At 37.5% G+C, this 14750-nt stretch overlaps 1 protein-coding gene across 1 annotated transcript in view; it reads right to left on the bottom strand.

Moving 5' to 3' along the window:
- LOC145678858 (phospholipase B1, membrane-associated-like) overlaps positions 1-14750 on the bottom strand; it is a 52139-nt gene that overhangs the window by 23949 nt on the left and 13440 nt on the right. Inside the window, 1 exon segment of the mRNA XM_081749427.1 lies at positions 1474-1700. Within this exon segment, the coding sequence (XP_081605553.1) occupies positions 1474-1700 (227 nt within the window).

The raw sequence follows: 14750 nt of genomic DNA, 5'->3' as shown, positions 1-14750 counted from the left end.
ACGCCTCACGATTATGTCTTTAGCTTAAGGGAGACGATGATTTAGGCAAGTGAAAGATTATGAAAGAATTGATGGAATGAGAAAATGGGAGAAAACGGGAATACCCCGAGAAAACCCATGGACACGATGTTAATCACCACAAAGTTACTTAGTCGAGGGTTGAGCTAGGGACTCGACACGCCAGAGGTAAGCGCTCTACCACTGAGCCACCGTGCCCCCATCTCAAACAAGTGAAAAATCTATCACAGCATTTAATAATGAAATTTCTGATATTCTAAAAAATGATTTTCTAAAAAATATTTGATTCGTGGTTTTTGAAAAGGCAAAATGTGTTGATTATTGTGGGGGCAATTTTGAGAAATTGTAAAAGGTTTTATGTAAATAAATTGACTTTTGAAAGAATATCTAAGGACTTTCTGCATGCCTCTCGTAAATGAAATTTTGCAACACCATACACAGATTTGTTTATGTGTATGGTCATTCTAAACACACACTCTTAGCTCAAACTTCTCTCGTAACATCTACGTAAATCCTCGGAAAATCCTTTCCGTACCTTCTATATACTCTGAATTTTGTATCTTTTAGCAGTACATCTTATGTTCCTCTGTAGACCGACTATCAGACACTTCCATGAATTGACATTTTGCCACTATTCACCTCAAAATTTCCTTTCTCACACATTCAAAGATCAGTAAAGCCTGAAATAAGCTGTTTCTGACTTTTTGTTACATGGACATCTTTATTTATTTACATGTATAAAAACATGTACAGAACGTTCCAGTCGTTGTAAACAAAATTTTGGAACTGCGTGTATAAAATACTTTGTTGCTGGGAATTGCAAGTAGATATGCATAATTGAACTTTATTTTAAATAAATGAGAATAATGCAAAGAAATATATCTAAGATCTTATAGCAACATTTCATGCATGTCTTAACCATGTCCTTACTGAATATTTATTTGAACTTGCGTCTTTAGTAATTATTCTTTTATTCATTAGTTATTATTGTCATTACCTTTTAATCTTGTTCTGAATCAGCAACGAGACTATGTTAGACGGGACCTACCGATTAACGTTAAAACTGAACCACATGAGCTTCCGCCAGGAATCGAACCCGGGCCTTCCACGCTACAGGCGCGTACGCTAACCACTTAGCCACGAATGAGTTCCTGTGTTGCTTTGGTTCGATTGTCTCTTTATGTGTGTGTGTGTGTGTGTATGTATGTATGTGTGTGTGTATGTGTGTATGGACACTACAAGGTTTAACTTAATTAATACACCTCGCTTCGTCCTTTTCACTTATGCAGAAAACTATGAAACGAATTTGTATATATAATATAATGATTCATATCCTTATTCTCTTTTAAACATGGTCTCAGTACCTATGACTATTTTAAAAAGCTTTAAATTATTTTCTCTTAAAAATTACTCTCCAAAATTTCATATTCAAATTACTAGTTATTATCCGCCTACCTTCCAGTCATTAAGGAAATCAACCTGAGGATCGTTTTTCATTCTTTTCGCCAGTATGGCAGCCTCATATTCGGCATCTTGGGTGGCAGCCCCATTAACTGTTATCATAAATTTAGCTTTTCTGTGACGATCATATCCAACGCCTGTTGAATATCCAATAATGTTGGGATTAAATTCTTTCAGAATATTTGGCAAAGTTAGAAACTGATCCCAAGTGCCATCTCCCCCTGGGAAGAAAATAAAATAATTAAAATATTTAATATAGTAAATAACTCAGAAAGCAAAACAGAACATAAAGCAAGATTAAGGAAGTACAGTTGTATTATTTGCCATGTGTCCTTAAATACCAAATTTCTTATTCCATAAACATAATCTTTTAATCTGAATTCCTACAATATTTATTGGCTGGCAGACATCTGAAAAATACGAATCCCCACTTCAATGAAGTACCGTTGATGTACACTCGTAAGTGGCATGCAGTTTGGAGAGTGACATTATCTGTGGAGAACCGTTTTATTTTAAGCTGTTCATTTAGTTTCGGAAGAGTCCGAAATTGTAGGGTCTGAAATCTCGCTAATATAGTCTGCTTGTTCACTCTTCCAAAACTCCACTGCAGCACACACACATTCAGCTCTACATAATGTTCGTTAGACCAGCAATGCTCTACGACCATCCATTTGCGAACATGTTGCACCTACATACCAAACAACAATCCAGGTAGTAGAGACGAACGTACCACGAATGATATCAGAATTGTTCAGAGATACAAAGATTGCATAATTATATGAAGACTTGAAACTATCGTTGATAGTACAGTTTATGCCTTACCAATCAGGAACATTCTTGTGCCGACCTCATCAATCTTAAGAATCATTCCTGAAAGCCATCGGACATCTCCAGGGACCACACGATACCCATCTAATTCCAACAAAACAGCAAGAATATATTCCTGCTATTATCATCTCAATCTACAACCTCAAATTTTACATAAGAAGGAGGCATTAGTCTTACACCATTCACATCAGTTCCAAAATTACCTCAAGATTACAACTATCATAAATATGGGGCGAAATCTCTCTTGGCTAAATGATTAGAATACATGTCTACAGCTCGAGAGATCCCGATTTGATTTCCGGCGAAAGTTCATGTGGTTCAGATTTCGGTAGAAGCTCATGTGATCGTTAAGCTGAAGGTATATGTCTCATATAGACTCAGTGCTGAAAGGGAAGCTAAATCCCAAATAAACCTATTTTATGGCAAGGATTACTCATCGCAGTGTGGTAATCGCAAATCAATAATTAGTCAAGTGTCAGTCTTTCAATCAGTCATATATATATAGTATATATGAGGGAGAGAACACTGCATCTTTTTTTCTGTTACAACAAGTCATCACATAAGCAGTTATCTCAATTGTTTCAAGCTTGGGAGAGGGAAATTATATTTAATTACACTAACCTGCAAAATTGAGGTCAGTAAAAATTGTTTAAAATGTAATTGCTGATCTTTATGTATTTTGGTAGGCTAATTCCAAAAATAACATTCATATTTCTGCATCACGTAAGTTTTCTGTAGAAAAGAGACTCATAGCTGGAAGGATAAACAGCTTACTTTATGAACATATTTTATGAAAAGTGTTCCTTTCAGTTTTAAAATAAATCTAGTACAAATATGTTTACAGGTCCTTATAGGTTGTCTTTTTGCTTAAAAATTCCGTCTTTGTCATTTTCTTTTGTGAGCTGATAGCGGAAGGTCTCCCTGCAGCATCCAACAGTAATCTGCTAGGATGTTGAAGTTCCATCTTCCCTGGTACCTTCGCTCCATATCCTTAATACTTTGATTGAATTGCTCTCTTTAGTAGTCACTTACTGCACCTAAATTCCCCAGGAAATAATTTGAATGTGAATTAAAGAAGTGCAGTTTTAAACTCATTGATCATCCCAAATCTTTGAATTTTACTAACAAGTTTTCTGCAATAAGCTTAAAAGTAGGATCCTTAAAATTGCCAAGAAATTTGTAGACAATTTCCTTAAATTCGTTCCAAGCCTCTTGCTCAGGTATGATCATCATAGCATCGAATTCTTTATGATTCATTAGTTTTCTTATGTCTGGGCCAATAAATACACTCTCTTTGAGTTTACCTTCTGAAAGTCCTAGAAAGTTTTCAGTCAAGTATCGAAAACATTCTCCCTTTTTTGACAGAGCTCCTACGAACTGTTTCATGACGCCAAGTTTAATATGAAGTAGCGGGAACATGATTCTACTAACAGTAAGATCAATGCATTTCTGAGCAATTCAAAAAGAGACGTCTTGCTAAAGGTAGGTTTGGATAAACAATGTGCTTCTTATTTTTCTGTTGAACCCTTGTATGTTGCACGAACAAAAATAACAGTCATTGGTATAATTTAGGGATTTTCTGTAGATCATAGGCACACCAAAACGAAGAAACTGTTTTGTGCCCTTCCACCACTTTCGAAGTTTTTTTACCTAGGTACACATGGATAATACTACATTTTGTGGAGAGTCCAGAATTTATCTTGGTCACCTAGTTTGTTTTTTTTAAAAAAAAAAAAACGAAATACACATTTTTGACAAAGTTTGTTATGTTTTCCTGATATTTCTTCACTACATATTCTCCACAAATGTATAAAAACGAATTTGGTAAATTACGACAACCCCTTGCAGCCATTTAAACCACTTCACAAACACTATGGACGGTCTATAGCGCACACCAAACACAGTTTACATTCAAAGCTAAGTCAATTGACCTGTAGAATAGGTATAAACAAACTAACTGACACAAACTTACACTTATTATAATCCTATAATAAGAAATGACATTCTTTTCCATTAGACTATTCAATTTAGTAAAAAGTGGTGTCTGAATTTTGCTTAAAAGTAAATTGAATTGAAAAAAAGTATAATAAAATCTTTCAGTTTCACGTCCTATGATTATGTCCTTTAGGCTTAGTGAAACGATGATTAAGGCAAGTAAATGAAAATGGAAGAATTGGTGGATGAGATAGTGGGAGACAGCATGAATATCCCGAGAAAACCCACGGACACGATGTTATCCACCACAAACTTACTGAGACAGGGATCGAAATAAGGACCCCACGCACTAGAGATAATTTGCTCTACCACTGAGCCACCGTTTCCCTATGGTAAATTTAATTAGTAGGAAGTATTTAATATTTTCTTCCTAAACGTTTACTTGTAAATTTGAAACTACATTATCTTTAGTCTTCCTGCCATTTAGCGAAAACTTATTTAATATGCTCTCTACAAAGCGTTCAGAAAAAGAGCCAAAGCATATAGCAAGGTGTGCGTTTGGATAAAAACATTACTGATAGAGCTTTTCCGATTATTCCATTGAAATCAGCACCCCGAAATCTATAAGAATCATTTACTAGTTTCTAAACACTTTTTCCATCGCAGGCTAGTGTTTATATATATATATATATATATATATATATATATATATATATATATATATATATATATATATATATATGGAATTGACACACGTAAAGAAACAAAATTTGATATATGGCGCGTTCAGTACATAAAGGAATGAGGTCCACCTTTTGGTCATTTTGGACATACTCCGTCTTTAAGATCTCTAACTGAAACTGATTTTAGAGCTTAAAAGGTTCATGTCCAGACATTATAAAGAAATTTTAAAATGCAAGAAACTGCTAAATTTTCTATGTATTTAAGCGTACTATACAAACTTTGTCTCTTTTCCGGACTTGATTCCCTTGTTTTGTGAACATCCCATATGGAGTATTCTTCTGAAGCATTTTCCGTACAAAACCAGGGCCTAAGCCAAAGATAGCCCTTTTTTCATCCAATATGAAATCCCTCCCAAATCCGGAAGCATGTTGGTTGGGTCGCTTTATCGTTGTTGCGAACAGCACACTTTTTAAACTGCTTTAATGATTGGATCCAGTATATTGGTACTATTCTGGATCCAGTAGCATACATTACCTTTCTCAATACGTATTATGTATGTTTTCGGATATGGGATTGTTATTATGTCATAGAGAGGGCAGAAGGAGCAATGAAGTACCCAGAACATGGAACAAAGCCCTAGAGTAAGTAACCTGTGCGGAGAATGAAAGTCATGCTTGTACTGGACAAATTGTTTTGAATTGAGCTCAACTTTGCTCCTGTGTATTACAAGCTTGTGAATTAATGTGGACAGCAGTTCGACAGTGACACAGAGCGCTTGTATTGTGTTGATAGTTGAGTGATATTACGCAGTAGGAAGTGTCGATAGTGAATAACATCCATGCTGTATATGAATTCTGGGACATTCTAAATGCTAATGATTTTAGGGGAAAATGATAGGGGTGAACGCTGTACGCTGCATGCTATCCAGATTGAAAAGCTATTTTCTATAATTGTGCGAAGATTAACACAATTGCGACAGACAGAAAACATTCGTCGATGCTGTGGCGTCTGGAAAGGTCATTGGGCCCAGGATTTTTTGATGGTCATTTAACAGAGGCAGAGTTTCGTGAATCCTCATGACACCATCTACAGCTGCCATTTGAAAACATACCTTTCGATATATGTCAGATGATGTGTTTCAATTAAGACTGTACTTGCAACTGTTGCAGTGAATCAACATATATGTATATTCGCGGCAAACCTCACGAGAGCATGATGTCGGTCAAGTAAGTGTACTGTGTATTCTGTGGAAATATAATTTTCACCTGTACCATCTCTCTCTGCATCAGAATCTATGAGATGCTGACTGCAAATTACGGCTTCTGTTTTACAATTAGGTAACCAATCAATTGCGCGAATATTTTAATTTCGTAGTCTTCATTTTATGGAGTGACAAAGCTACGTTCTGCAGTGATGGCAACATAACTCTCCACAATACGCATTACTGGTCAGTGGAGAATCCGCACTGGATGCGAGAAGTCATCGGCAACAACAATGGAGCATTAATGTGTAAGCCGGCCTTGTAGGTAGTCAGGTCATTGGGATATATTTTTCTGATGGTCATTTAACAGGAGCAATGTTTTGTGATTTCTTGCGACACTATCAACAGCAGTTATTGGAATACGTACCTCCCCATATGCGTCAGACGACGTGGTTCCAATTAGCTGGCTGTCCAGCACATAATTAGGGTCGCGAACTGGCCGTTTTTTCATCGGCCTGTCCGGAAATATTGCTATTATTTTTGATTAAAGCCGGTGACCGGTACAAACTTCTTACCAGCTCCATTATGACCGGTTTTTTCAAATTTGTATCTAGTTCGAAGCAATTTCATCTAGTTCGAAGTATAGATTTAAAAAGTAACTTTCATTCTGTAAATCCAAAACTGTCACCTTTCACAATCTATCAACGACTAATATATTTGTTTATTTGTTTAATAATTTTAAAGAGATGGCAGGGATTGCATCAGGGAAAATTTGAAATTTACTTGTAAGGAATTTTATACATTTACTGAGAGTGAAAAAGAACTTTTTAAAGCAATTTCCTGTAGTTGAAGTATAAGTTTAAAGAATAAATCTCATTTTCCAAATCCAAAATTGTCACGTAGAGATTAATATGGTTTTGTTCATCTGTTTTGATAATTTTAAAGGTGAGGCAGTTGCTGGTAAATACAATGAAATGTTCAATGCCGATTTCAGTTTCTCATTTATAGCACAACGTATCAATTAAGCTTATTAGTGAATGTACCAAGGATATGCAGAATACAGGTGCTAATGCACTTTTGTTCACGGTAGTACATTTTATTCCCATGGATGGGTCCGAACAGAAATATTTGCGTCACACTTAGATCTTTATCATACGGAATTTGAGGGGGTGCCGGGTTTCTTATTTTCCAGAGTTGGAAATCTTACATATAATGGTGTCTTCCAGGCACGTAGCCAGAATTTAGCAATAGGGGGGTCCGTGACGAAATACTGTGGTTATCACACCAGGGCCTCGATCATTCTAAACTATTTTACTGGCAACTATATTCGTTCGTTTAGCTAGGATTTCGTAATGGGGGGGCCTTACATGAAATACTGTGGTTACACACCAGGGAATCGATCAATCTAAACTAAACTATTTTACTGGCAACATATCCATATTGGTTTGTTAGGCCAATAAAATGAAGATATGTTAGTAAGTATTTTAATAAAAAGACTATGAAGAAATCTTGAGTAAAAGAATATAAAGAAGTATTGAAAAAGATATAATCTTCCGAAGTCATTCGAACTCGGTTCTACTTGTCTTCTTTCTTCTTTTTTTTCTTTTCTTCGTTTAATACCGTCAAGGATAGCAACGAGATCTCTTTCGGGAGTAAAGACATCCTATAAAATGGATTAATGTTGCCGCGAAATTCAAAATGGCTCATATTATTGGTGATTCTGGGCATTTCATAAGTTCTACCTGAGAGTCTATCTGATCGAACTGGTTTATCGATCGTCATTTGTAGTGCATAGGGTTAGCATGGAGTTAGATGGAATTCGGAATGCTCCGTGACAATAACATATATTTTCAACAAGACCCCTCCCCGTTTCCTTCACACAAAGCTGTTCATAAGAAAGAGTAATAAAACACTTGCTATAGCTTCATATTTTTGACGCTGATTCATCTTTTTCTCCTTTCTTTTTGTCTCATCCTTCCTTAATATTTTTCATTTCTGGATCCGAAGGGGGGGGGGTCCGGACCCCCGGACCCACCCCTTGGCTACGTGCCTGTGTCTCCTGTATGAAAGAAATTTGCATTGCTTGTTTTGCCACTTACAAGTAGACCTCACCACTTCGTCGTTGCGTTAGCAAAAGGAAACACCTACTGTCCTAGAGTAGGGTTGAATATAAGATATTGACGAAAATTTTAGCTGCTAATGAGAGATATGGGAAAACGAAATAGAAACATGAATGTGGGAAAGCCATCTATAATATAATTTGATAGTTGCAAGACCTATATTTTTTCGAAATAGATGGAGGAACAATAGTTATGACTTCAACTATGTAAATCGAGTTAGGAGGGATGTTTCTATGACATTCCAGATCATGGCCGCCATCTTGAAATCCGCCATATTGGATCGACGTCAACATTTTCAAATAAAAAGAGAGCCATGTGAGGTATCAAACAACAATGATTTTTTCCACCCAATCTCATACACTAATTAGTTTGTCCATATCTAGAACGGTTTACGACTTACAGTTCTTTCAATGTTGAAAAATTCGTTGTTTGTAGCAAATAACAGATAACTATAGTGACAATGAATATAGCTCCAGAGATAGCATTCTTACTGGACAAAATTACGGTAATTCAAGAAATGCAAGTCCTCAGCATTCATAAAATGGTCAAAACAGAATTTTGCAGAGTACCATGAGCACCTAATAAAAAATGAAGCGTCACAAATATCACAAAAGTTAATGCCGGAAATATTGAAAGCGTGCGTCTTCGACACTTCGAACCATTCGATCGGCTCATCAATATATACTGATTTACAAAATGCTTATTGAATCATTCCTGTGAAGCGAGGAGACTGAAATTGATTGTACACAAGGGAATGCAGAGTGACAATAGTATCTCTGTCATGCAGTTTTGAATGGAAATGTTCGTCCTTTATTACATAATCACATATAGTACGCCAATGTTTTGTATTGTCAAAAAAATACATTGAAAGGTTGAAATATGCCGGTGGTACCTTTTGGAATTTGTCACACTTTCACTGATTTCCCAGGTGGAGCTATTGTACTTCGCACCTCTTCATTATTAAATAATTCTCAGCTATCCAGCACAAGTGAATTCCTGCTCCCTGTATTCGACCAAAAGCAATTCACATATCATTCCGCTTCCACACTAGCTTCTTGATTGTTTATCTCATGATGTGCCTCCTCTAGAATATCCAGAGTGTATTCCATTTCGAATTCCAATTCTTCATCCGCTAGGAATCTAATTATGTCATCTGCGATTACTCTTTCCTGTTCTAATATATTTGTTGCATTGTGCTTGAACCGTAATGTCTGTAACTGCTGCCGGAGGTACATAGCAATGTTTGCCTTATTTAATGCCATGGTGTGTCGTTTTTTAGTCTAGAATTGTTGCCTGCACACACTCTCCCTAACACACACACGCACGCACCTCACAGAATTACAGTCTTAATGCAATAAACGAAATAACTATTTCTCAAACACTTGCAAGTTCACGGGTAGAACTCACAGTGAGAATAATATATTTCCTGCACTTGTCTCCTTACAAAGAGTTTGTCGCTGTAGAATGATACACGATTCACGTAAGCTTCTACCTTATACCGTAGCTGCTACGACCAGGAATACCATTGGCAACCAATATTGCTATTCTCTTCATCGTGCAGCCCCAACTGCTTATAGTTTCAGTTTGAATCTACAAACGCACACACGAAGTGGCGAGGTCAGAACCACTTTATGAATGCTGAGGACTTTCATTTCTTGCATTGCCATAATTTTGTTCTGTAAGAATGCTGTCTCTGGAGCTATGTTCATTGCCACTGTAGTTATCTGTTATCTGCTACAAACAACGAACTTTTCAACATTGAAAGAACTGTAAGTCGTAAACCGTTCTAGATATGGACAAACTAATTAGTGTATGAGATTGGGTGGAAAAAATCATTGTTGTTTGATACCTCACATGGCTCTCTTTCCATTTGAAAAAGTTGACGTCGATCCAATATGGCGGATTTCAAGATGGCGGCCATGATCTGGAATGCCATAGAAACATCAATCCTAACTCGATTTACATAGTTGAAGTCATAACTATTGTTCCTCCATCTATTTCGAAAAAATATAGGTCTTGCAACTATCAAATTATATTATAGATGGCTTTCCCACATTCATATTTCTATTTCGTTTTCCCATATTTCTAGTACTCATTAGCAGCTAAAATTTTCGTCAATATCTTATATTCAACCCTACTCTAGGACCGTAGTTGTTTCTTTTTGCTAACGCAACGGCGAAGTGGTGAGGTCTACTTGTTAGAGAAATGTATTAGTTCTGCAACGCTGGATTTTGATAGGTTCCAGTTCAGTTTCCTCCTAGGTTTTCCGACCTTATTTGTATAGACTATTTTTCGTGGATTTGAATTAAGGACCTTGTTTACGTCAATTGACTAACTACAATTCACAACATGAAATAACTTATTACAACCGCATTCCAGAAAATCAATGTGGCTGAACTTGAATCTATTGCTGACAATTGTGTACAGCGAATAAATTACTGCTTTACTGTTTGTTGACATCATTTTGAGCATTTGTGAAGCCAAGGGTGCATCGACTACACTCCGCAGGAGGTAAGACGATTCTTTAGCTATTTACTCATCTTTCTGAAATTGTTCTCTTGCAAATAATCAGGTTTATGCCCCCATGTTTTGTTCAACCCTTGGCCGCCCCAAATAGAAGTATTAACGGAACTCATTTGTTTTCCAACAATGTCTCGTTCATTTCCTCTCTTACAATTTTGTATTTTGTTTTAGTTTCAAACAATTATTAATAATTACTATTCCCTTTGCGTTACAGCATGCGGAAACCCTCGCATTGCCCTATTAATGAGCTCATGTAGCTGCCAAACAGTAAAAGATATGACAAAGGGTTTCCTCTCGAAGTTGTTCAAAATTTAGCGATTGTTGCAATAAAGGCAAAAGCAACCCCTGTTTTCATTTAAAATTTCGGCGTTACCCCAATCGTAGAGGAGTTCCCGAGATGCCCCTAATTTCAGAAGCATCACCACGTGATTTGGCACATGTATTTTAGTATTAACATAAAAAAAAACTGTGTTACTAGGAGCTGCGTTAAGGCTAGGGATGGGACTTGGGTATTTACCCACTGGGTAGGTAAATAAAAATTTGGTAAATACCCGGTAAATACCGAAATTTTATTTACCTACCCAAAAAGTGGGTATTTATTACAAACTTCAAGATTACATAATTAGAAGACATAGTCGGCTCTAAAATAGCAGAATAAAATCTTCCAGATACAAATGTGGTTAAACAAAGATGCAAACCTGCAACACTGGAAACTCATAATATATATCTGGCTAGTGGTGGAGATGGCTAGTGGTTAGACGTGCACGTATCGCGCTCCGTGTTTTTCATGCCATAAAGTTCAGTGGAAGAAGTGTTTCGCAACAATCTGTGTTTCCATAGTTCAGTTATAGATAGAAGAACAATATAACGTTTTCTTATCTAGTGAAAATCTTGTATAAATATTACTTTCCTAATTTACAGTTATTTTGTTTGTACGAAGTCTTCACAATACAATGGCTCCCTCTAAGGCTATCAAAGGGTCCCAAGGAAACAGTGCGCTCGAAGCAGAGAAAAAGGACTTCGTGCGGCAAATCTGCGAAGAAGTTAAGTCAGTGGTGCAAACCCCTGAAATTTTAAAACTAATCGTAGATTCAATAATTGAATCAGTTACGAAAGTAGTGGTGGAAAGACTGGAAGAAACTCTTAAGTTCAATTCTGAAGAAGTGCATGACCTTCGGAAAGAGCTAAAGAACAAGGACGCAGAAATTAGTGGTCTGCAAGAGAAGATTGTGGAACTGGAGCAATACCAGCGGAGGGAAAACCTTCGGATCTTCGGAATACCGGAAGGAAGTAATGAAGATACTGACACTATAGCCATAAAATTGTTTGAAGAGCGGCTAGGTGTTCCCATGGACATAAACGACATTAGTCGAAGTCACAGGATTGGACCCAAATTAGAGGGAAAACCACGTCCAATAATTGTCAAGTTTGCAAGCTACCGAACCAGGGCTAAGGTGTTCAGCAATAAAAGAAAACTGAAGGGCTCCAACATCACCATCAAAGAAGACTTGTGCCATCATCGACTGGAATTGTTGCGTTCTGCAGTTCAGAAATATGGTTACAAGGGGTCTAGGTCAAAACCCCCACAGCCAAAACCCCCACACTCAAGAAATGTCAAAACGCCCACACAATCGGTCATAACCCCCACACAAATGGACAAATCCCCCAAACGCACGAACGGTCAAAACCCCCACAGCCAAAACCCCCACACTCAAGAAATGTCAAAACACCCACACAATCGGTCATAACTCCCAAACAAATGGACAAATCCCCCAAACGCACGAACGGTCAAAACCCCCACAGCCAAAACCCCCACACTCAAGAAATGTCAAAACGCCCACACGATCGGTCATAACTCCCACACAAATGGACAAAACTCCCACACATAGCAACGGTCACAATCTCCACATAAATGGACAAAACCCCCACACAAATGGACAAAACCCCCACACAATCGGACAAATCCCCCACACTCTGAAAATATCGTGATTGCACGTCTTTGTTGCGGCTCTTTACGACGCCCACTTTAGTGTTTCTGTCATTACAAAACAGTGCAAGAAAAATAGTTGCAACATCGGTTTAAGTGGAATAAAAAATGTTATTAAAAAGTACAAGGGCAAGACATACAACCAGGATCATTTCAGAGTGTGGGAGATTTGACCGATTGTGTGGGAGTTTTGTCCATTTGTGTGGGGGTTTTGTCCATTTATATGGGGATTGTGACCGTTGCTATGTGTGGCTGTTTTGTCCATTTGTGTGGGAGTTATGACCGTTGGAGGTTATGACCGATTACCAGTGTGGGGGTTTTGGCTGTGGGGGTTATGACCGTTCGTGTATTTGGGAGATTTGTCCATTTGTGTGGGGGTTATGACCGATTGTGTGGGCGTTTTGACATTTCTTGGGTGTGGGGGTTTTGGCTGTGGGGGTTATGACCGTTCGTGTGTTTGGGAGATTTGTCCATTTGTGTGGGGGTTATGACCGTTTGTGTGGACGTTTTGACATTTCTTGAGTGTGGGTGTTTTGGCTGTGGGGGTTTTGACCGGTTCCCGTTACAAGCAGGTGTATACTCAAGACGGAAAGATAGTTGTCCTTAAAAACGGAACTAGACATTTCGTCTCTACCAAGGCCGAACTTAACAGCTTGTGAGGACACAGAAATAGCGAATATCTCCAACAGTTAGTGGCATAATATCGCAGCACGGAACGTGTACATATTGTACTGTGTGTGATATGTTAGAGATTTGTTTTTCTTTTACTATTTTATTAATACATATATCCCCTTTTGTTAAATGTATATCCAAGTATGAATATTGTGTGCATCTGAATTGTTTGTGTGCGTGTGCGTGTGTTTCAACGTCCTATATCTATTTATGTGTGCATACTTGTCAATGTTTAAATTCTACAATACACAGAAGCGATAACTGCAGTAGCTATGTGATTTATGAGCTTTATATTTATCTGACAATATTTTCAACAAGTATGGTGTGCTCGCTTTTTTCTGAAAAGTGTGTGGTTGTGTTGCTGTTTTTATTTGTCGGCAATATTTTGTGTTGGATGTGTTTATCAATGATGCGTTTACATGCATTTGTCAAGCTCAATACGAGTGTAGCTTCTAGTGATTCTAATGTGGGAATGGATACAAAAGTGTCCCCTCCCATCATCAGCACAGGAAGACCTCCCTGTCTCTGCGTTCTTTCACCCCTGTTGTTTCCAGTTTCGGCTCGCCTCCTCCTCAAGATCAGTGCTATGTTTTTTATTTTCTTCTCTCTCTCAGCCCCCAAGTTACCAATAGCCACTCCGTTTCGGGAAGAGCAAGCAAGAACCTCGTTTGAGGCACAATCCGCATGTTATAAGGCAATGAATTTTTTTTTATTTATTTTTATTTTTTTTAACAACCAAAAAGGAAACAGTAAATCTCCATTCTATAGTCTTTTCGTTTTCTCTAGTCTTTCTGTTTTTTCGCAATACCTGCCATTGAAATATTCAATATTACATGAGTACAATGACTGACAATATAAGCAACAAACATAGCCCCTCTTCATTCGTTTTAACCAACCTAAATAAAATATGTCCCTCTGTTTTCGAAGACAATGAACCTTCACAGCTACCCGATCTCCAGGTGTCTCACGAAGGCCCTCAGTATTTATTGCAAACAGAACTTAATAAACCGAAGCTACCAACGTTCAATGCTGTGCACATTAATGCGCAGAGCCTTGTCAGACATTATACTGAGTTCGAAGTTATTTTTCATTCCGTTGAGAACTTGCATGCAATATTAGTTTCCGAGACTTGGTTAAAGCCAACTCTTTCTAATGATCTGGTATTGTTAAATAACTTCAAAATTATCCGAAACGATCGCATTAACAAAGGTGGTGGTGGGGTTGCAATCTTTCTGCGAAATGACATTGACGCAAAAATTCTTTGTCAATCAGGTGGTCATTATAGCTTCGAATCTGAGTACATCATAGTTGAGATATCTAT

Source organism: Thermobia domestica, chromosome 1 (assembly GCF_964235325.1).
Source record: "Thermobia domestica chromosome 1, izTheDome1.hap1.1, whole genome shotgun sequence".
NCBI classification, from domain to species: domain Eukaryota; kingdom Metazoa; phylum Arthropoda; class Insecta; order Zygentoma; family Lepismatidae; genus Thermobia; species Thermobia domestica.
The sequence above is the reverse complement of the archived record's forward strand: the minus strand, read 5'-3'. Positions and strand labels throughout refer to the sequence as shown.